General features: G+C 38.7%; 2 protein-coding genes and 1 long non-coding RNA gene across 3 annotated transcripts; all 3 read left to right on the forward strand.

The window, feature by feature from the left end:
- The first annotated feature begins 414 nt into the window (after positions 1–414).
- LOC104885185 (L10-interacting MYB domain-containing protein-like) lies at positions 415–839 on the forward strand. The gene is made up of 2 exons (XM_010669887.1): positions 415–717; positions 807–839. Exons 1-2 carry the CDS (start codon positions 415–417, stop codon positions 837–839), a joined length of 336 nt encoding a protein of 111 aa, XP_010668189.1.
- A 15,181-nt stretch (positions 840–16,020) lies between these two features.
- On the forward strand, positions 16,021–17,389 carry LOC130590892 (uncharacterized). Its single transcript, XM_057393605.1, has 2 exons — positions 16,021–16,320; positions 16,519–17,389. The coding sequence occupies exons 1-2, from the start codon at positions 16,079–16,081 to the stop codon at positions 17,384–17,386; spliced, it is 1,110 nt and encodes a 369-aa protein (XP_057249588.1). The 5' UTR covers positions 16,021–16,078; the 3' UTR covers positions 17,387–17,389.
- A 4,843-nt stretch (positions 17,390–22,232) lies between these two features.
- LOC130590698 (uncharacterized) lies at positions 22,233–22,633 on the forward strand. Its single transcript, XR_008968544.1, has 3 exons — positions 22,233–22,272; positions 22,361–22,427; positions 22,514–22,633. It is a non-coding gene; the product is annotated as an uncharacterized LOC130590698 (long non-coding RNA).
- Positions 22,634–23,729: the final 1,096 nt, after the last annotated feature.

A 23,729-nucleotide genomic window follows, 5' to 3' on the forward strand; every position in this document is an offset into this window, starting at 1 on the left:
ATTCATTAATGGATTGTTATTGAAAGAATTTTTTTTGTGATGGTTAATCATCACAGAAATAAGAATGAGTTAATCATCACAGAAATATGATTTTTTTTGTGATAGTTAATCATCACAGAAATATGAATGAGTTAGTAAAAATATGAATGAGTTGTGATGGCCAAATTATGTGGTTTTTTTGTGATTGTCTTTTGGGAAGGATATGTTACTGAATTTGTTAGTAAAAAGTGAATGAGTTTTTCTTGGATTCGAGCGTATTGTAAAATTATGTTTATGTGCTTATCTGCTTTGGCCATGTGGTGTTTTTACTTTGCTGTATTGTTGATGTTGTTGTGATGGGTTGTGTAACAATGATATTATTAGTATTTAATTTCTAAAATTATATTTAAATGTGTATTGATTTAGCCAACAACAATGCCCCCTAAGGAAAGGACACTTTGGACCCCTAAGACTACCGAAATATTTTTAGATTTGTGCCTTGAAAACAAGAACGGTGGCAATACTAAGTATGATTGGGATACAATTAAAATACGTTTGAATGCACAAACTGGGAAAAATTTCGAGAAAAAGGCTGTAGAGAATTACTATAATGACTGTAGAAACAGATTTAAGGCTTGGTATGAACTGAAGACCAAGTGGACCGGAATCGGGTGGGATGAGAACACTGGATGCCCGACAATTGATCCACATGATGAGAAGTGGAAAGCGTTTGTTCAGGTATATATTAACATGTAGACATATTCTTTTATAATTTATATATCTCGTCTGATTCATATTCACTAATCTTTATGTATTACTATTTCCAGGTTCATAAAGGAAGACCTTTAGCCTTTTTTTAAAAAAACCACTACGATTCGAGAAAAAGATGTTTGAAATCTTTGGGGGAACTTTTTCCACTGGAAGTATGGCTTCGAGTATTAATTCCACGGGGCCAAGCTTATTTGACAAAGGGAAAATGGTTGATGTTGATGAAGGATCGGGAGATTCCGCTGATGGAGAAGTTAATGGGGATAAAGGATATGATGACGACTCTTGTGATGCTAGTAGGTCCCCAAGTAAGAGTTTATCTGGGGAAAAACGTAAAAAGCACTGATAGTAAGAGAACTATAAAGGAAGACCTTGAAACATGTATGGATGTTTTAAGGAAAGACATCCAATTAGGGTCCTCCAAAGCACAATCCATTCCATCATCCTCTTTATATGAAAGATTAATCACAACTTTGCAAGAGATTCCCGAAGTTAAGGTTCATGGAAAAGCTTTCATTATTGATTGCTTGGATTACTTACGTGAACCAAAGAAGAATGGTGAATTGTGGCTTGCTCTTTCCGATAATGAGAATAGACTCATTTTCTTAAAAAAGAAAGTTACATTTCCCGGTGATTGTTACATCCCTCAATTTGATGATTAGAGTGATGTTCGATTTCTGGAACTTAATTATCTCTTACGTATTTTTATTTTTCAAGGGCATCGTTTCTAGGACATAAGAACTACTTGCATTTAAATGTATTTTATTTTCAAGGACGACATTTCACGCTTTTAATATGTATTTTTATTTTCATGGGTGTTATGACGATGCTTATCTATGGTTACTTTATGTTCAAGCAATCAACCTCAATTCTAAATATTTCTTGGCATTACTAGTTGTTTATCTCCATCTTCTTTTTATGTTTGGCTTGTAGAATGGACGACATGTTGGTTGAGAATTGTATGATGTACATAGCTTTGCATGAGCTGAAAAGATTGCTTACACGCATGGATAAAATACCATTGCATGTTGGAGGTGAATCTGGTTCTCATTGGATCCATAGATTATTGAATGGTCATCCACAATTATGCAAGGAACAATTAAGAGTAGAAAAACATATTTTCATCAACCTTGTGAATCTGCTCATGGAAAAACAACTAATGTCAGATGGAAAGTTTGTACTTGTTGCGGAGCAGGTTGGCATATGTTTGTATATCCTGGCGAAAGCCGATTCATATCGTGATGCAGCTGATAGATTTCAACGCTCAATATCAACTATTTGTATCTATTATAGAAAGGTATTGCAAGCCTTATTTGCATTATCAAAAGATATCATTTTCGGCCTTATCAAAGTTTAAATGAAGTTCCAACAAAAATTGCCAACAATGATAAGTATTGGCCTTTCTTTAAGGTAATAATCACTTCCCTCAAATTTTTCAATATTGTTATGAAGATGATCGCCATTACTTTATGATTAGTGTTTCTATGTAGGATTATATTGGTGCTCTAGATGAGACCCACATAGACGCAATAGTGGGAGATAAAGCTGCACAACCATTTAGAGGTCGTAAAGGAAACAAAACGTGGAATGTGTTAGCTTCTTGTTCTTTTGATATGCTTTTCATGTACATTTGTGTCGGGTTCGAAGGAAGTGCACATGACACAGCGGTTTTGAGGCACTGTTTAAGCGATCCTAATATGGGATTCGACCACCCACCTCCAGGTATCATATTATTGTTGTTAAGTATTTGAAGCATTATTTAACTATGATTATAAATTATCTTTTTTGCACTAATAGGAAAATATTATTTGGTTGACTCTGGATATCCAAATTCTACCGGATATTTGAGTCCATATCAAGAGAAAGGTTTGAGAGTTCATACTCCTGAATTTAGAAATGGTCCTCTCCCAAAGGGAAAGAGCATTTTAATTATCGACATTCTTCATTACGTGGGACTGTTGATAGAATTTTTGGTGTACTAAAAAATAGATGGAAGATTCTAAGAATGATGCCGAAGATGGATGATGCTTACCAGTTGGCTATCATCGTGGCAACATGCACGCTACATAATTTTATTCGTTTACATGATTTAGGGATTCCAGTTTTGCAAGTAGTTTAATCCATGGAACCAAGAGCTGATTTAAATTTGACTGACAAGACGAGAACAAAGAATATGGAGATAACGCGGGCGAAAATTGCAGATGAAATATGGTTGGATGTTGGTGAAGAAAACGTATTGATTAAAGAGGATGATGTAGAAGATGAAGAAAGATACTCCGATGAAGAAAGATACTCCGGTGATGATAATGAAGCAATCAATTGATAACATTTATATCTTTCATAGTTATTAGTAACGAAAACATGTTATCTCTAGTTATTTAAATACGAATTGCAAAATATCATAATTATAATAATTATTATTATTATTAACCTTAATTATTTGACCATGATTATAATATTATTTAATAGCAATATAAATAATCAAATAATAGACAATAATACAAGTATAATAGTATACATTGTGGTAATTTAATAAAAAATTCTAATAATAACATAATCAGCTAATAGTAATATGAATAATAAAATAATAGACATAATACAAATAAATAATAAAATAATAGACATAATACAAATAAATAATAAAATAATAGACACTAATACAAGTATAATACTATATAATCATTGTGGTACTTTAATTAAATTTCTAATAATAACATAATCCGATAATAGTGATATGAAATTATAAATAACAAAATAATGGACAATAATACAAATGTTTATTAAACATTGACTATTTGGACCTTATTGGACCTTATTAGACCCGATTGGAACTTATTGGACCTTATTAGACCTGATTGGAACTTATTGCACCTGATTGGAACTTATTGGACCTCATTTGACCTTATTAGAACTTATTGCACTTATTAGACCTTATTGCAACTTATCTGAACTTATTGGACCTGAAACTTAATTTTTTAAGTTGAACACAACGCACCCTAAGCCTCATACGTACTATAAGAAGAGAACGAACCACCTTTATTGATATAGTGACTAGATAAATCTATTCAATGACCAGTTTATTCCATTTAGTAATCACATTTTTCATTCATTTAGTGATTGGATTAATCCATTTAGTGACTAGGTTAATCCGTTCAATAAGATTTTCTGGTTATTTTTAAAAATTATTTGTTGTAGTTCGAGATTCAAATGGAAACAAAGGAAGGAGAACAAAGGGGATGACTAGGATGATGCGGGATGCATAGGAATAGTTTTGGATTAGAGTGAGATGGAATGTGCTTGTTACGAGAATGTAGGTTTGGGTTTGTCTAATTTTATGTTAAAATTAGACCGTTCATTCTAATAATTTGTGTAATAAAATATTAAATATGTTTTTCTTACTCTATATTTACAAAATACCAACAATCTGTAATTTACACTAAAAGATAATTACAGATATTGATGGTCTAAGTTATGAGTTGACAAGCATACAACACAAAAACGTTGCAACCTTTAAAAAACAGATGAAGCAGTAGTTTGTTGGTACAATTTAATGGATCAAGGACACATAGGGTACATTCTTTTCACCTTAAAAGTTTTGAGTTTTTAATAAGTTCGGATAATTAATTTAATTAAGTTCTAATAAGTTAGATAAACTTTAACAACTAACTCTTAAAATATATCCAACTAGAATTCTAGTTGTATAATAGGTAGTACTACCTCCAATCTTTATTAGTTTACCCGTATTTCTTTTTGGGATGTCGCTTATTAGTTTACACATTTATTTTGTTTCTATTTTTGGAATAGAACCACTATCACACATACATTCAACTTTAAGATAAAATTATAGGCCCACGTCTAGAGGAGAGTGTGACCACATAAAGGTTGGCAGAGTTCCATCCTAAAACCAATTGATGATAGGTGGAGTAACCCACTAATCTATATCTTAGTCACTCTCTCTCTAATTCTTCAATGTGGGACAATTATTCCTAACTCACATGTGGACTTTACTCTTAACATTCCCCCTCACATGTGAGCCACCTTTAATCTTACAATTTGGATAGGTCACAACATCCTCGCTGGGCCCTCTCTGGATTTCCAACATGAGGTCAACTAGGCCCCTTCTTGGGGCCATTACAATTCTGTTGGGCTTGTTTTGCTCCAAACAGATCTTCAATATATACCTTCCATCTTGCATTTCATAATGGGTTAGGATCGTCTACTTTGATACCATGATAAATTTGATGTGACTGAAAAGGGTCTGGGTAACCTAGTATAGAGGAGGAGAGTTCGGTCCACATACAATCCCAAAGGAGATTCCATACTAAAACCAATTGGCAATAGTAGGAATAACTCCTCTAACTTATATTGTGGTATTCAATGGGTTTTAACATACCCGGCCTTAGAGCTAACTGGAAAGGTCGGAGCAATAATCCTCTTAAGGGCTTGACATCCTATCAAGGTAAATTCTTATCTAGTAGCAGCCAAATATTCAGTTTCAACGAGACTCGCAACTCGAGCTCTGATACCGTGTTAAATTTGATATGACTGAAAATGCGCTTGGACAACCCAATAAGAAGGAGGAGAGTTTGGTCCATATACAAGCCCAAAGGAGGTTCCAAACTAAAACCATTTGGCAATAGTAGGAGTAGCTCCTCTAGCTTATATTGTAGTACTTTCTCTCCTCTTTCTCCAATGTGTGACATCTCACATGTGCGCAACATACATGAGGTTCAACACTCCCCCTTACATGTGAGTGTCCTTAGAAGGACTTATCCAGTTGTATGAGAAATGCCCAATATGAAAGGCCCTACAACCTTGGGCATTGATACCATGATAAAGGACCAACTCAACCAAAAGCTTAACATGGCCTGGTATCAGAGCCAGCATGACATAAAGGTCATGGGTTCAAATCTCATCCACCCCTCAACCCCCAATGGGCTCTGATACCATGTAATATTTAAAAATAATACGAAACGGGCCTGAGTGGCCCGAATAAGGAGGAGGAGAGATTGTTACACTTTATAAGGTAGAGGAGTCACTCCGTACAAAAACATGCAGGGTGGATTTCCCACTTCAATTCGGGACAGCGAGCTCTTATCAACAAATTTCAAGATATGAGAGTCAGACATCACATTAAATCCATTAGTCGCAATAAAGATATTCCGTATGTAGATGCTAATGAAATTTCTTGGCATAGAATATTAACTAATGAGTTAAAACAGTGATTAGTGACCACATTTGGAACACTTTCTTGGCTAAAACTATTCAGAATAGACAAACTTACTTTTGTTCATGAGATAATATTCACGTTTGACATTGAGCAAAAAAAGGATCTTAGTCGACCCAAATGTCGTACTTCCCAACGATCCGTATTCAAACTGGATACAACAGTTTTGGGTGAAAGGTTATAAGGGATCAATGTCTACCATGATTTACATTTAATAAAGGTTGTAATTACATATTATTACAAAGATAAATTTTCTGTAGTTTACGTGACTTCAAGTTATCCTATGAAAAAAAAAAATTATACCATGATAAATTTGATATGACTGAAAATGGGCATGGCAACCCAGTATGAAGGAGGAATTTTCGGTCCACATACAAGCCCAAAGAAGGTTTCATACTAAAACCAATTGACAATAGTAGGAGTACCTCCTCTAGCTTATATTGTGGTACTTTCTCTCCTCTTTCTCCAATGTGGGACATCTCACATGTGCGCAACATACATGGGGTTCAACACTCCCCCTCACATGTGAGTGTCCTTAGAAAGGCTTATCCAGTTGCATGACAAAGGCCCAACAACCTTGGGCTCTGATACCATTATAAAGGACTAACTCAATCAAAAGCTTAAGATTTTGGTTGAGTTGGTCCTTTGACATGATATCAGAGCCAGCGTGACATAAAGGTCATGGGTTCAAATCTCATCCACCCCTCAACCGCAATGGGCTCTGATACCATGTAAAATTTATAATAATACGGAACGGGACTAGGTGACCCGAACAAGGAGGAAAGATTGGTACACTTTAAAAGTTAGAAGAGTCACTCTGTACAAAAACATGCAAGGTAAATTTCCTATATCAGTTCGGGACAACAGACTCGCTCTCCAATTTTGTATCAACAAATTTCAAGATATGAGAGTCAGATATCACGTTAAATCCATTAGTCGCAATGAAGATATTCCGTATGTAGATGCTAATGAAATTTCTTGGCGTAAAATATTAACTAATGAGTTAAAACAGTGATTACTGACCACATTTGGAACACTTCCAAGGCTAAAACTATTCAGAAAAGACAAACTTAGTTTTGTTCATGAGATAGTATTCACGTTTGACATTGAGCAGGAAGGGATCTTAGTCGACCCAGATGTCGTATATCCCAATGATCCGTATTCGAACTGGTTATAATAGTTGTGGGTGAAAGGTTATAAGGGACCAATGTCTACCATGATTTACATCTAATCTAGGTTGTAATTACATATTATTACAAAGACAGATTTTCTGTAGTTTACGTGACTTCAAGTTGGTCTATGAATTAGTTGGATGTCTTATAATGGAGCAATGCTATGATTATATTTGCTTTAGGTTGTAATTACATATTATTATAAAGACGGATTTTCTGTAGTTTACGTGATTTCAAGTTATCCTATGAAAAAAAAAATATATACCATGATTTATTTGATATGACTGAAAATGGGCATGGCAACCCAGTATGGAGGAGGAATTTTCGGTCCACATACAAGCCCAAAGAAGGTTACATACTAAAACCAATTGGTAATAGTAGGAGTAGCTCCGCCCTTTAGCTTATATTGTGGTACTTTCTCTCCTGTTTCTCCAATGTGGGACATTTCACATATGCGCAACATACATGGGGTTCAACACTCCCCTTACATGTGAGTGCCCTTGGAAGGACTTATCCAGTTGCATGACAAATGCCCAATAGGAAAGGTTCAAGGTTCTCCCATTTTGTATCAACAAATTTCAAGATATGAGAGTTAGACATCACATTAAATCCATTAGTCGCTAGGGTTGGCAATGATGCGAGTCGAGCTCGAGTTTGACTAAACTCGACTTGAACTCGAAAACTCGTATCCTAACTCGACTCGAAAACTCGCGAGTTTTAAAATTTCAAGCTCGAACTCGAACTCGAAACCTAAACTCGAACTCGAACTCGTTTCAAGCTCGAACTCGAACTCATTTCAACTAGAACTCGAAATCGGTTAAAGATTGAACTCGAACTCGAACTTTGTTCCAACTCGAATTTAGTTCCAACTTCCCGCTACCTATATGCATTCTTTTAAGATTTTGTATGAACAAGAAATACCAAACTCAAAATAATTAACCATACATCAAACATCAGCATGAAAAGTTTTTTCCGAATCAATTTCAACCAAACAACTAATACAAATTCATTATCACCATATCACTACAAATCCACAACAACTAATACAATTTGCACATCACATGATGACCACATTTTAGGTTCCGCAAACTTAACACCAAATCATGCACCTAGCTCAAACTTTTTCCACAAAAAACTACCAAGAAATAAAATGAAACCTTGTTAATAAGAGTTATTCACACTAGAACTATTTTAAAAGTGTAGTTGACATAATTAACTTCCAAAAATAAAAATAAAGTACTCATTAAATTTATTAACTAAACATATTCATTATCACTTTGTTGGTTCCTTGAAAGCTATTTGGATAGAAATTTAAAAAAAAATTATACCATGATAAATTTTATAGGACCGAAAATTGGCATGGCAACCCAGTATGGAGGAGAAATTTTCGGTCCATATACAAGCCCAAAGAAGGTTTCATACTAAAATCATTTGGCAATAGTAGGAGTAACTCCTCTAACTTATATTGTGGTACTTTCTCTCATCTTTTTCCAATATGAGACATTTCCTTAGAAGGACTTATCCTGTTGCATGACAAATGCCCAATATGAAAGGCCCAACAACCTTTGTCTCTTATACCATGATAAAGCACTAATTCAATCAAAAGCTTAAACTTTTGGTTGAGTTGGTCTTTTGACATGATATCAGAGCCAGCGTGACATAAAGGTCATGGGTTCAAATCTCATCCACCCCTCAACCCCAATGGGCTCTTATACCATGTTAAATTTATAATAATACGGAACGGGATTAGGTGACCCGAACAAGGAGGAAGGATTGGTACACTTCAAAAGGTAGAAGAGTCACTCCGTACAAAAACATGCAAGGTAAATTTTCAATATCAGTTCGGGACAGCAGGCTCTCCAATTTAGTATCAACAAATTTCAAGATATGAGAGTCAAATATCACGTTAAATCCATTAGTCGCAATGAAAATATTCAGTATGTAGATGCTAATGGAATTTCTTGTCGTGGAATACTAAATGTTGAGTTAAAACAGCGATTAGTGACCGCATTTGGAACACTTCCAAGGCTAAAACTATTCAGATGAGACAAACTTACTTTTGTTCATGAGATAGTATTCACGTTTGAAATTGAGCAAGAAGGGATCTTAGTCGACCCAGATGTCATATATCCCAACGATCCGTATTCGAACTGGTTACAACAGTTGTGGGTGAAAGGTTATAAGGGACCAATGTAAAAAAAATAAATTATACCATGATAAATTTGGTATGACTGAAAATGGGCATGGCAACTCATTATGGTGGAGGAATTTTCGGTCCACATACAAGCCCAAAGAAGGTTCCATACTAAAACAAATTGGCCATAGTAGGAGTAGCTCCTCTAACTTATATTGTGGTACTTTCTCTCATCTCTCTTTAATGTGGGACAATTCACATCAGCGCAACATACATGGGGTTCAACACTCCCCCTTACATGTGAGTGTCCTTAGAAGGACTTATCCAGTTGCATGACAAATGCCCAATATGAAAGGTCCAAGACTCTCCAATTTTCTATCAACAAATTTGAAGATATGAGAGTCAGACACCACATTAAATACATTAGTTGCAATGAAGATATTCAGTATATAGATGGTAATGGAATTCCTTGCCGTGGAATACTAATTATTTAGTTAAAATAACGATTAGTGACCGCATTTGGAACACTTTCGAGGCTAAAACTGTTCAGAAAAGACAAACACTAGTAGAATAAATGCTATTTGTTGCGGTTAAAAAGTGCCCTATTGCTGCAGTTTTGGACGCGCAGCAATTAAGGGCGCAACAATAGGTAATAATTATATTGCTGCGGTTTCTAGACCAAACCGCAGCAATATTTGTTTTTTTCAATATTAAAAAGATACACCTATTGCTGCGGTTTTGGGCCAAAACCGCAGCAATATGTGCACTTTTTCAAAAAAAAAAATTTTTTTTTTAAAATCAAAATCTTCAATGTTATAAATACTTAAAATGCAATAAAAACTAAAGTAACTAAAATACATCATAAGCATAACAACAAGAACATTTAAATTTATAAAATATCAATAAAAGACAAAAAAAAATGAAGAAAATAAAAATTACAGACGTTTAGATCTAAATTGAAAAAAAAATAAAAAATTAAGAACCTAAACAGTCAGCCTTTTCTTGTTCGTTCTTCGAATGACGCTAGTGGAGACTAAATTAGAATGAAGATACTACTTCTGTCTGACCATATACAGAAGTTTAGATCTAAATTAGAATATAATATAAAGAAAATAAAAAATACATAAGTTTAAATCTAAAGGAAAAAAAAAACTAAAAAACATATTAAATCCAAGAACCGCCGGGTTGAACGGCCGACGAGGAGAACAAACAATAAGGCTCGACGGTTTCCAACGAAAGTAGAAGGAGATCGACGAGGAGAATCGACGGTTGGTGATTTTGGCGAAGAAGAACTCGCCGAATCTGAATTTTCGCAAAGTTGGTGAAGACGACCACTTCGCCGGAGAGGAAGACGACCAGATTTCGCCGGAGACGAAGACGCGCTGGAGACGAAGACACGCCGGAGACGAAGACGCGCTGGAGACGAAGACGCACCGGAGACGAAGGAGATGAGGAGAGGGAAAACGAACGACGGTGAGTGAGGAGAAAGGGTGAGAGAAAACGAAGGCTGAGAGGAGAGAGAGAAGGAGAGAGGGGGAGAGAGAGAGGAGAGAGGCGCCTCTCTTGCGAAATGAAAGAAAAACCGAAAAACCCTAAGTATTGTTCAACTGGCGCTCCGTTTTTTTTTTAGTTCAGCATATATTGCTGCGGTTGCCACGTAAGACCACAGCGATATATTAAAAAAATATTTTTTTAATATATTGTTGCGGTCCTACATGGAAACCGCAGCAATATTTGCTGTTCAGGGCCCCACATTATTTTTAAAAAGTGTGCGTTAGACAATATTGGTGCGGTTTTGGGCGGGAACCGCAACAATATTGTCAATTTCTATTTTTTCTTTTCTTTTTGCGTGTTATATTACTGCGTATAGGTAAAACCGCAGCAACATTACCGCAGCAAATAGCATTTATTCTACTAGTGAAACTTACTTTTGTTCATGAGATAGTTCACATTTGACATTGAGCAGGTGTGGATCTTAGTCAACCCAGATGTCGTACTTTCCAACGATCCGTATTCGAACTGGTTACAACAGGTTTGGGTAAAAGGTTATAAGGGACCAATGCCTACCATGATTTACATCTAATCTAGGTTGTAATTACATATTATTACAAAGACAGATTTTCTGTAGTTTACGTGACTTCAAGTTGGTCTATGAATTAGTTAGATGCCTTGTAATGGAGCAATGTTATGATTACATTTGCTTTAGATTGTAATTACATATTATTATAAAGGCAGATTTTGTGTAGTTTACGTGAATTCAAGTTATCCTATGAAAAAAAAAATTATACCATGATAAATTAGATATGAAAATTAGATATGACTGAAAATGGGCATGGCAACCCGATATGGAGGAGGAATTTTCGGTCCACATCCAAGCCCAAAGAAGGTTCCATACTAAAACTAATTGGCAATAGTAGGAGTAGTTTCTCTAGCTTATATTGTGGTACTTTCTCTCATCTTTCTCCATTGTGGGATATTTCACATGTGCGCAACATACATGGGGTTCAACTCTCCCCCTTACATGTGAGTGTCCTTAGAAGGACTTATCTAGTTGTATGACAAATGCCCAATATGAAAGGCCCAACAACCTTGGGCTCTTATACCATGATAAATAACTAACTCATTCAAAAGCTTAAACTTTTGGTTAAGTTGGTCCTTTGACATGATATCAGAGCCAACGTGACATAAAGGTCATGGGTTCAAATCTCATCCACCCCTCAATCCCAATGGGCTCTAATACCATGTTAAATTTATAAATAATACGGAACTAGACTAGGTGACCCGAATAAGGAGGAGGAGAGATTGGTACACTTTACAAGGTAGAAGAGTCACTCCGTACAAAAACATGCAAGGTAAATTTCCTAGTTCAGTTCGGGACAGCAGGTTCTCCAATTCTGTATCAACAAATTTCAAGTAGATATGAGAGTCAGACATCACATTAAATCCATTAGTTGCAATGAAAATATTCAGTATGTAGATGCTAATGGAATTCCTTGCCATAGAATGTTAACGGTTGAGTTAAAACAGTGATTAGTGATCGCATTTGGAACACTTTCTAAGCTAAAACTGTTTAGAAAAGACAAACTTACTTTTATTCATGAGATAGTATTCACGTTTGACATTCAGCAAGTGTGGATCTTAGTCTGCCTAGAAGTCGTACTTCCTAACGATCTGTATTCGAACTGGTTATAACAGTTGTGGGTGAAAGGTTATAAAGGACCAATGCCTACCATGATTTACATCTAATCTAGGTTGTAATTACATATTATTACAAAAACAGATTTTTTTTTGTAGTTTACGTGACTTCAAGTTGGTCTATGAATTAGTTGCACTAGGGGAAAAAATCGAAAGGGCTGCGCAAGTAGGGCTGCGCTTTTTAAAAAAAGCGCAGCCCTATTGATGAAGGGCTGCGCTTTTTAAAAAAAGCGCAGCCCTTTTGTATGAAGGGCTGTGCTTTTTTTAAAAAAGCGCAGCCCTACCTACAGAAGGGCTGCGCTTTTTAGAAAAGCGCAGCCCTTCTGTAGGTGAAGGGCTGCGCTTTTTAGGAAGCGCAGCCCTTCACATGCAGAAGGGCTGCGCTTTTCTAAAAGGCGCAGCCCTTCTTGTGTAGGGCTGCGCTTTTTTGAAACTAGCGCAGCCCTTCATTCAAATTTTTTTTTTTGATACAATATGTAGCGCGCCTTACTTCATTATTTCCCACTTTCATTCTCTCTCTTCACTTCTTACTACCCAAGTGCGATATTCCTTCATTCTCTCTCTTCACTTCTTCGAGTTGCACCACCACCACCACCACCACTTTGCTGCCCTAATTCGAGCACCACCACCCTTCGCGCACAATATTCGCGCACCACCACCCCTTCGCGCACCACCACCCCCTTCGCGCACCACATTTCGCGCACCACCACCCCCAATTCGCACACCACATTTCGCGCACCACCACCCCCTTTGCGCACCACCCCTTGCGCACCACCCCTTTGCGCACCACCCTCTTCTCTTCTCTTTTATTTTCTTCTCTTCTCCACCATTTGAGTGGTTAATTAGGTATGGATTAATTTTGTTTTTAAGTTACTTTTGTTTTGTTAAATTGAATTAAATGGTTAATGTGCAATGTGGGTTTTGTCAATTGTAGGAAGAAGAGGCTAAGGAAGGCAAGTAAAGTTCCAAGTATCTCTTTTCTCTTCATTGCTCGTCGTTGGTGTTAAGAGGTAACTACTTTAACATGTAGACAAAGTTGATAATTTATTGAATGTATATGTATTTTTATAATGTATATATAATATATTATTTGTTGATATGAGATTGTATGAAAACGCAATGTGATTTAGCTATATATATGAAAATATATAAGTAGTTGTTTGAATCATCATCATATATGCCTAGATACCCGTTCAAGACTTACTCATTAGGGGTAAGTCTTGAATAGTCCCCGGTTTGGGACTGTTCTTGGACGTTTGATCTCACTTAGGTGGTGAATGTGTGTCTTCTTTTCAATTCTGAGGAAAATCTTGGCTTATCGTTTCGCTACATTGTTCTCTGGGTACATATGTAGATAAGCAATTATCTACATTGTGTACTTGGAGAACTGTAGGGAAATGCTGCCGGATTTTCCTTAGAATTGAAAGTTGGCATATATTCACTAGTGAGATTAGACGTCCAAGGATGGGTTAGGTTGGAGTGATAAGGACCTTTGACTGCATGCATACAATTGAACATGTGACTATCTTAGCTTGTTGTATACGTGTGTGATTTGAATATGTGAGTGTATGTGTACTTTAATAATGATTGATGCATTATAATGAATGTTGTGTTTAATTATTAGAGGTGGTCTTCTTGAATGAGATGGATCGTACTTGGATGTATGGTAGTCGTGAATCGATTGAGTTTGTGAATGGGGTCTCGGAATTCTGTAGAAGTGCATTAGAATATCAAACATCCTCTGGAGCAGTCGACTTTTATTGTCCTTGTTTGGATTGTAGAAATGTGAGCAAGGTTAGTAGTATACATGTGGTTAGGGAGCATGTATTTCGCCGTGGGTTTAGGCCTCAATACCATGTATGGATTTGGCATGGTGAGCAGGGGAGGTATATGGGAAGCTCTGGATTAAAGAATGATGTATGTGAAGAAAAAAAGAAGGATGATGATGAGTTAGGGGATGAGAATTTGGATGATGAATTTGGAGATGATGATAGGGATCGGGTAGACGAGATGATACACGAGGTTGAAGATCAGTCGTGTAGACGACCTCGTATTTTTGAGTCTATGTCTAAGGCTGCTGAAAAGCCGTTGTATCCAGGTTGTACAAAGTACACCAAACTTTCTGCAGTGGTAACACTGTTCAACATTAAGTCGAACGCTGGTTGGACGGACTCTAGTTTCACATCGTTGTTGGAAGTTTTAGCTGAGATGCTCCCTGAAGGAAATGAACTGCCAAAGTCGTACTATTATGCGAAGAAGTTGATGTGTCCTTTGGGTTTAGAGTACGAGCGGATACATGCTTGTCCTAACGATTGTGTGCTTTATCGTAATGAGTATGAGCATTTACATGAGTGTCCACGTTGTGGATTGTCGAGGTACAAGCGTGAAGGAGCTGGAGGTAGTGAAGGACCACCAGCCAAGGTGTTGTGGTATCTACCCATAATACCTAGATTTAAGCGCATGTTCTCAATGAAAGGAGATGCGAAGAATTTGAGGTGGCATGCAGATCGTAGGAAGAAAGACGGTCTGCTCAAGCATCCGGCTGATTCGCCTGAGTGGAAAACTATCGACAGGGTGCATAAGTCATTTGGTAATGAGGATAGGAATCTGAGGCTTGGATTATGTACGGATGGCATGAACCCTTTTGGCAATCTCAGCTCGCAGCATAGCACATGGCCAGTAGTTTTAGTGGTTTATAACTTGCCTCCTTGGTTGTGCATGAAACGTAAGTACATGATGTTGTCGCTTCTTATATCGGGGCCCAAACAACCTGGAAATGACATAGATGTATACCTTCAGCCGCTTGTTGAAGATTTACAGAAGATGTGGAACGAAGGAGTGTTAGTATTTGATGCGTATGCTAATGAGATGTTCACTCTGCGTGCCATGCTTTTTTGTACTATGAACGATTATCCAGCTTATGGGAACTTATCTGGGTATAAGACTAAAGGAAAACAACCTTGCCCGATTTGTTTAGATGACATGAAATCTACACACCTTAAGGGCTGCAAACATGTGTATATGCGCACACGAAGGCTCCTCAGCCGCGACCATCCCTATCGGTTTAAGAAGAAGGCATTCGATGGGACGGTTGAAGAAGAAGTTGCTCGTAGACCATTAACTGGTACTGAAGTTTATAATCAGGTGAAGGGCATTGAAACAGTCTTTGGTAAACCTGCTAGTGAGGTTGATAGACCTACAGGATTATGGAAAAAACAGTCCATTTTTTGGAAACTCCCATATTGGAAAGATCTAAAGGTCAGACATTGTTTGGATGTCATGCACATAGAGAAGAATGTTTGTGAAGCTATTATCGCGACACTTATGAATATTCCGGGTAAGACAAAAGATGTTAAGGCGTCACGACTTTACTTGGAACAAGAGGGGATTCGACCAGAGTTGTGGGCTCAGAAAAGGGACGGAAGAAAGAAGAAAAGAGGGGAGGAAAGGGTTGATGATGATGAACACAGAAAAGTAAAAAGGTGGAGGATTCTGAGAGAGAATTATTTGCCACCAGCTTGCTACACGATGTCGCGTGCAGAGAAACGGATTTTTTGCGAGTCATTGTATGGCATTAAGGTCCCTACTGGCTACTCATCGAATATGAAGCGCTTTGTTACCTTAAATGGTGAGTTGAAGTTATCGAGTATGAAATCGCACGATTGTCATGTCATGATGCAAGTATTCTTACCGATTGCAATTCGTGGGATACTTCCAAAGCATGTGAGGCACACCATTACAGAACTGTGTTCATTTTTTCATTCAATCTGCAGCAAAGTCCTAGACCCGTCGACCCTCGATTCCTTGCAGACTAGAGTAGTTGAAACTCTATGCAAATTTGAGATGTATTTCCCCCCTGCATTCTTTGACATTATGGTCCATCTCATTGTCCATCTAGTTCGAGAAATTAAGCTGTGTGGTCCAGTGTTTTTGAGGTGGTGCTATCCTTTTGAGAGATATATGGGAACTTTGAAAGATAAAGTTCGTAATCCTGCACAACCAGAAGGTAGTATAATTCAAGGGATTGTGGGTGAAGAGATCAGTAATTTTGTGGCTGAGTATTTTGCTAGTGTTGATCCTGTTGGACTTCCGACATCCCGACACGAGGGCAGACTTGAGGGCAAGGGTACAATTGGTTCAAAATTGATCACACCTTCCGTAGAAAAGCGTAAACAAGCTCACTTATTTGTATTGCATCACGTACCAGATGTCCATCCTTATTTAAGTGAACATATGGAGGAATTACGTGTTAGCAATCCTGGAAAAGGAGTGAGGGCATTGACGCAAATGCATAACAAGACTTTCATTGATTGGTTTCATAAACGAGTACTCAATGATTTGGATGAAAGTGTTCCTGAAACAGTCAAGTGGTTAGCATTTGGTCCTCGTGAAGCTGTACGCTCTTATGAGGGTTATGATATTAATGGGTATACTTTTTGGACTGAACGTCAAGATCTCAAGTCAAGATCGCAACAAAATAGTGGTGTTTCACTTGTGGCGTCGTCTACACAATATGCAAGCTCGAAAGATAAGTCGCCTGTACATGCTGAAAGCAACTACTATGGGCGAATACAAGAAATCTGGGAGCTGGACTACTGTACATTTAATATTTGCCTCTTGTGTTGCACGTGGGTTGACAATAATCGCCGTTGTGTAAGAAACGATGATCCTTGCGGTTTCACCCTTGTTGACCTTAGTCGTTTACGTGAAACTGAGGAGCCATTTGTAATTGCATCACAAGTGAAGCAAGTATTTTTTGTAACTGATCCTGCTGATCATAAGTGGTCAATTGTTGTACCTGGTAAAAGGAGTATCCTCGGTATTGGTGATGTTGATAATGAGGAAGAATATGATGCATTTGAGGACCTCCCCCCTTTACCTATCCTGAAATTCGTGTGGAAGATGATGTAAATATGTCGGAGAATTATATGCGTGTAGATCACACGGAAGGGATACATGTACTTGAGGATCCTAAGAAAAGGCGGAAGCTCAATAGAATCATGAGACATAAACTCAGGTGTGTGTAATTTCTCCAATTTTTAGGCTTCAATTTCTTGTTGGTTGCATTTTGGGAACGAAAAGGCCATTTCCGGCCTATTTTGGCCTATTTTGGCCTTTTCGCTCCCAAAATGTACTTATGAAGTGATTTAACCTCAAATTCTTTTTGAACATGATTATATGATGTATAATGTAACTAGTATGTAGATTTTTAGGCTTTAATTTCTTGTTGGTTGCATTTTGGGAACGAAAAGGCCATTTCCGGCCTATTTTGGCCTATTTTGGCCTTTTCGCTCCCAAAATGTACTTATGAAGTGATTTAACCTCAAATTCTTTTTGAACATGATTATAGATGTATAATGTAACTAGTATGTAGATTTTTAGGCTTTAATTTCTTGTTGGTTGCATTTTGGGAACGAAAAGGCCATTTCCGGCCTATTTTGGCCTATTTTGGCCTTTTCGCTCCCAAAATGTACTTATGAAGTGATTTAACCTCAAATTCTTTTTGAACATGATTATATGATGTATAATGTAATAGTATGTAGATTTTTAGGCTTTAATTTCTTGTTGTGCATTTTGGGAACGAAAAGGCCATTTCCGGCCTATTTTGGCCTTTTGTCGCTCCCAAAATGTACTTATGAATGATTTAACCTCAAATTCTTTTTGAACATGATTATATGATGTATAATGTAACTAGTATGTAGATTTTTAGGCTTTAATTTCTTGTTGGTTGCATTTTGGGAACGAAAAGGCCATTTCCGGCCTATTTTGGCCTATTTTGGCCTTTTCGCTCCCAAAATGTACTTATGAAGTGATTTAACCTCAAATTCTTTTTGAACATGATTATATGATGTATAATGTAACTAGTATGTAGATTTTTAGGCTTTAATTTCTTGTTGTTGCATTTTGGGAACGAAAAGGCCATTTCCGGCCTATTTTGGCCTATTTTGGCCTTTTCGCTCCCAAAATGTACTTATGAAGTGATTTAACCTCAAATTCTTTTTGAACATGATTATATGATGTATAATGTAACTAGTATGTAGATTTTTAGGCTTTAATTTCTTGTTGGTTGCATTTCGGGAACGAAAAGGCCATTTCCGGCCTATTTTGGCCTTTTCGCTACCCATGCCGCCCCACCCCCCAGCCACCCCACCCCCCTTGCCCACCTCCTCCCCCACATGCTGCCCCCCTTCCCCCCTGTGCACACCTCCCACTGCTGCCCCCTTCCCCCTGAGACCCCCCCACACCCCTCTCCCCCCCTGCAGACGCCCCCACACCCCCCCTGCCCCCCTTTCCCCCTGCAGACCCCCCACACCCCCTGCCCTTCCCTGCAGACCCCCACACCCCCGCCCTCCCCCCCTGCCCCCTCCCCCCTGCCCCCCTCCCCCTCACACCCCCCCCCCTGCCCCTCCCCTTGCAGACCCCCCCACCCCTGCAGACCCCCACACCCCCGCCCCTTCCCCCTCAGACCCCAACCCTGCCCCCTTTCCCCCCTGCAGACACCCCCTGCCCCCTTCCCCCTGCAGACCCCCCACACCTGCCCCCTTTCCCCCCCTGCGACCCACACCCCCTCCCCCCTGCAGACCCCCCACCCCCCTGCCCCCTCCCCACCCCCTGCCAAGCCCCCACACCCCTGCCCCCCCCTTTCCCCCCCTGCAGACCCCACACCCCTGCCCCTTCCCCCCTGCAGACCCCCACCTCCCCTTCCCCCTGCAGACCCCCCCACACCCCCTGCCCCCCCCTTCCCCCTGCAGACCCCCCACACCCCCCCCCCGTTCCCCCCCCCCACCACCCCCACCCCGCCCCCCCTTCCCCCCTGCAGCCCCCCCACCCTTCCCCCCCTGCAGACCCCCCACACCCCCGCCCCCTTTCCCCCCTGCAGACCCCACACCCCCTGCCCCCCCTTCCTGCAGACCCTTTCCCCCCCCCCCACCGCCCCTTACCCCACCATACTAGTTACATTTTTAATTTGCCAATTTTTTTTAATTAATTCGTATGTTTTTTACCATTTCAGGGACATGGAGGATGTGCATACGGATACGAGTGCGGAACACACTACCGAGGATGATGTTTTCGATACAAAAAGGAACAACGGCAAATGGTTATGGCTCGCCGTGAAGAAAAAGGTAAACAAACGTCAATTGCAAGTAAGAACTTGCAGACGAAAAAGAGGAAAGGAAGGGGACCTACAAAGTCACTAGGGAAACCCACCCTAATGACTTTGGAGTACGATCACTTGGGGAACCTTGTGGAAAATGGCGTCAAAAGTATTGCCATGCAAATTGGGATTTGCATGCATAAGCTCTCCATTCTCCACTCATGGAAAGAGGTCCCCGAGTCTTTGAAGAAGATGATTTGGGAAGATACTATGGTAAGATTCGCGTATAACTTATTTAGAATTTTAACACTTTGGTTAAATATACTATGTAATATTGAGTAATTTGTGTATCGTTCTTTGTAGAATCAATTCCATATTCCAAACGATGAAGCGAAGAAGAATCTGTTTCTATCCGCAGTTGCCCAAAGGTTCCGAGACTTCAAGGCCAAGCTAGTGTCGGGGTGGATCACGAAGCGGAGAAAAGTCGGGGGAACAAAGAAGAAGAAAATCTACGACGGGGAAGCAACACCTTCTTCTGAGGCTTCACATGACACATCATTCGAGGACCCTCAAGCTTCCATATCAGATATGGAGGCATATCACAGCTGAGCAGTGGCATGCATTTGTTGCACAAAAAACAACTACCCCAGAAGTTGTTGTAAGAATTTTTTACTAGCTAAGATTAATACTTCAGATCCAATATTATATAACACCATATCTAACCTTTGTTTATATTTGTGTGTTTCAGGCAATTCGTGAGCAAAATAGCGCGAATGCAAAATCTAGGAAGCACTACCACCATCTGGGTGCTCATTCGTATGGTCAGGCGAGAGAATCGTGGATGTATGACCATTACCCCACGCATTGCGTCGACCACGACGCAATCGGGACTAGCTCTACGACGACAGCTGCACAGCGGCAACCAGATAGAGTGCTCGATTGGTGGTGTTCCATGCATGGGGTTGATGCAAAGGGACAGAGAATCATACCTGATCCCGGAACAAAACAGATAGCTAATGCCATTGTAAGTACATATTATAAGTTATTGATAAGGTTTACATAATAATATAATTTGCGCTCACGAGTATTTCTCTCTTATCATTTATGCAGATTGGCTTGAAGGAAAAGGAGGAGCTGGTGAGTTCACTCCTAGAGGACAAGTTGATGCCTTACACGAGACTCTAGGACGGGACCAGTATGGACGTGTGAGGGGCGTAGGAGGTGTCCGCCTCGGGGTGAGAAAGGTGTATGGTGATCAATACACCTCTACGTCCAGATCCACTACCTCCATGTCAATTCATCACCTTCCATAGATGTGGAGGCTATGAAAGCCGAACTTCGGGAGGAGCTCAGAGCGGAGATGACTCAGAATTTCAACGCCATTTTGGCGCAGATGGGCTTACCGACTTTTGGTGCTTTCACGCAGGGCAATGTTCCTATGCAGCCTGTTCCTACGCAGCCTCGTCCACAACCGGAGTTAACGGTAATTGTTTAATATCACAACATATTGTTCTTAAATATGTTGTTTCATAGACTAACCTTGAATAGAGTTTTTTTTTAAAGGAAGAGACACCATGTGAGCTATGTAATCAAGGAGATGGTCATGGTAGATTCATTATCGTGGCTTATGGATCTGTACAGCCCCCTAGGGACCGGCCACTATTGCACAACCAGCCAGTAGCTGATATTCACTATGTGGTCAGCGTTGAAGACATTGTGACGGTTTCGAAGCATTTCCTCTTCCGCTGCGAATGCAGCAGTTGGTCTACAGTTATTGTCATTCCATTGGCAGTTATATTCTATGGCCGCGTGCATTGGTGCGGTTAGCATATCAGGTACAATCTCTAACATAAGTTATATACATAGTTTTCTTTTATAGTTCCTATATATGATTGTCAGTAATATCTTTTAATTTAACTAATTACTAGGGTTCGGGGAAGGCCGACAGGAAGGGAAAGAAGGTAGCTTCACCTCAGGGAGGCCGACGTGCCCAAGTGGGAACGAATTCTTCAGCAAAGTATCCACTCATTACGGATATGGAGGTGGTGCAACGCCTTACTAAACCGTGCTTCGGCTACATGAGTGCATTAGTGATGCAGCCGATGGAGCAATGATTGAGATTAAGTTGTCGCACCACCACACTTGATGAGGAAACATCGACCTACTTTGTAAGGATGATATTAAAGAATTCTTACTTGGGGAAGAGTTGAATGTTTCCATGATACAAACATTCATGAGGTAATACTTTTTAATTAAGTAGTATTCAATCCAACTAATAATAACTTCCATAATAAGTAAGTTTTATTTTTATCAATATGAATTCTGGCTATTATACAATGATGTGAGGCGATCTAGTCAGCCAATCTTTGGTTGGTTATGTCCAAGCTTTGTACGAGATGACAGTTGCGTACAAAACGAAAAAGAGGTGAAAGTATATCTCAAGGATTCTTTGAACGCATGTTCTCGTCTTGGATATAAGATCGTTCTTCTTCCTTACATTGAATCGTATGCTTCGTAAACTGACTTTTTAATTAATTAAATTGACCTATTAGTTGTTCTACGATAACATAACATTATTTTTATTGTTGTAGGAACCATTGGACACTCATTGCAATATGTGTGTCAAGTAACGAAGTCTACCACTTTGATTCTTTGCGTAAAGAACAATACGGTCCTTACTAGTCAAATCATTGTTAAATAGGTAGCCTAATTGAAACTATATATGCACACTTATTGCTTATTAAATATTAAATGTACATCTAATCTTATAATAATGTGTATTGATGTAGTGTGATGAAGAAGATTACTTCATCTGGACTTCGACAAGGAAAAGCTCCTGTTTGGTATTTAGTCGAGGTAACATGTAATATTTTTTGCATCCTTTTATACAAACACATAATACACATATAACATGTCATTTATTGATCTTTGGTGAATTTTAGTGTCCGGTACAAGAAGGTGGACTTGCGTGTGGGTATTACGTCATGAGGTTCATGCTCGATATCGTCAACTATTGCAAAGATGTTGTTGATCTTCGAAAGGTATGTAACTTTTAGGTTTCCAATTGTTGTTTGTTGTATTTCCGGCCTATTTTAGCCTTTTTGCTCCCAAAATGTAGTTATGATGTGATTTAACCTCAAATTCTCTTTGAACATGATTATATGAGGCATATTATAACTAGTATGTAGATTCTTAGGCTTTAATTTGTTGTTGGTTGCATTTCGGGAACGAAAAGGCCAATTCCGCCTATTTTGGGCTATTTTGGCCTTTTCGCTCCCAAAATGTAGTTATGAAGTGATTTAACCTCAAATTCTCTTTGAACATGATTATATGAGGCATATTATAACTAGTATGTAGATTCTTAGGCTTTAATTTCTTGTTGGTTGCATTTCGGGAACGAAAAGGCCATTTCCGGCCTATTTTGGCCTATTTTGGCATTTTCGCTCCCAAAATGTATTTATGAAGTGATTTAACCTCAAATTTTTTTAACATGATTATATGAGGCATATTATAACTAGTATATAGATTCTTAGGCTTTAATTTCTTGTTGGTTGCATTTCGGGAACGAAAAGGCCATTTCCGGCCTATTTTGGCCTATTTTGGCATTTTGCTCCCAAAATGTATTTATGAAGTGATTTAACCCCAAATTCTCTTTGAACATGATTATATGAGATATATTATAACTAGTGTGTAGATTCTTAGGCTTTAATTTCTTGTTGGTTGCATTTCGGGAACGAAAAAGGCCATTTCCGGCCTAATTTGGCCTTTTCGCTCCCAAAATGTAGTTATGAAGTGATTTAACCTCAAATTCTCTTTGAACATGATTATATGAGGCATATTATAACTAGTATATAGATTCTTAGGCTTTAATTTCTTGTTGGTTGCATTTCGGGAACGAAAAGGCCATTTCCGGCCTATTTGGCCTATTTTGGCATTTTCGCTCCCAAAATGTATTTATGAAGTGATTTAACCCCAAATTCTATTTCAACATGATTATATGAGATATATTATAACTAGTGTGTAGACTTTTAGGCTTTAATTCTTGTTGGTTGCATTTCGGGAACGAAAAAGGCCATTTCCGGCCTATTTTGGCCTAATTTGGCCTTTTCGCTCCCAAAATGTAGTTATGAAGTGATTTAACCTCAAATTCTCTTTGAA

Source organism: Beta vulgaris, chromosome 3, assembly GCF_026745355.1.
Source record: "Beta vulgaris subsp. vulgaris cultivar EL10 chromosome 3, EL10.2, whole genome shotgun sequence".
Classification (NCBI taxonomy): Eukaryota; Viridiplantae; Streptophyta; class Magnoliopsida; order Caryophyllales; family Amaranthaceae; genus Beta; species Beta vulgaris.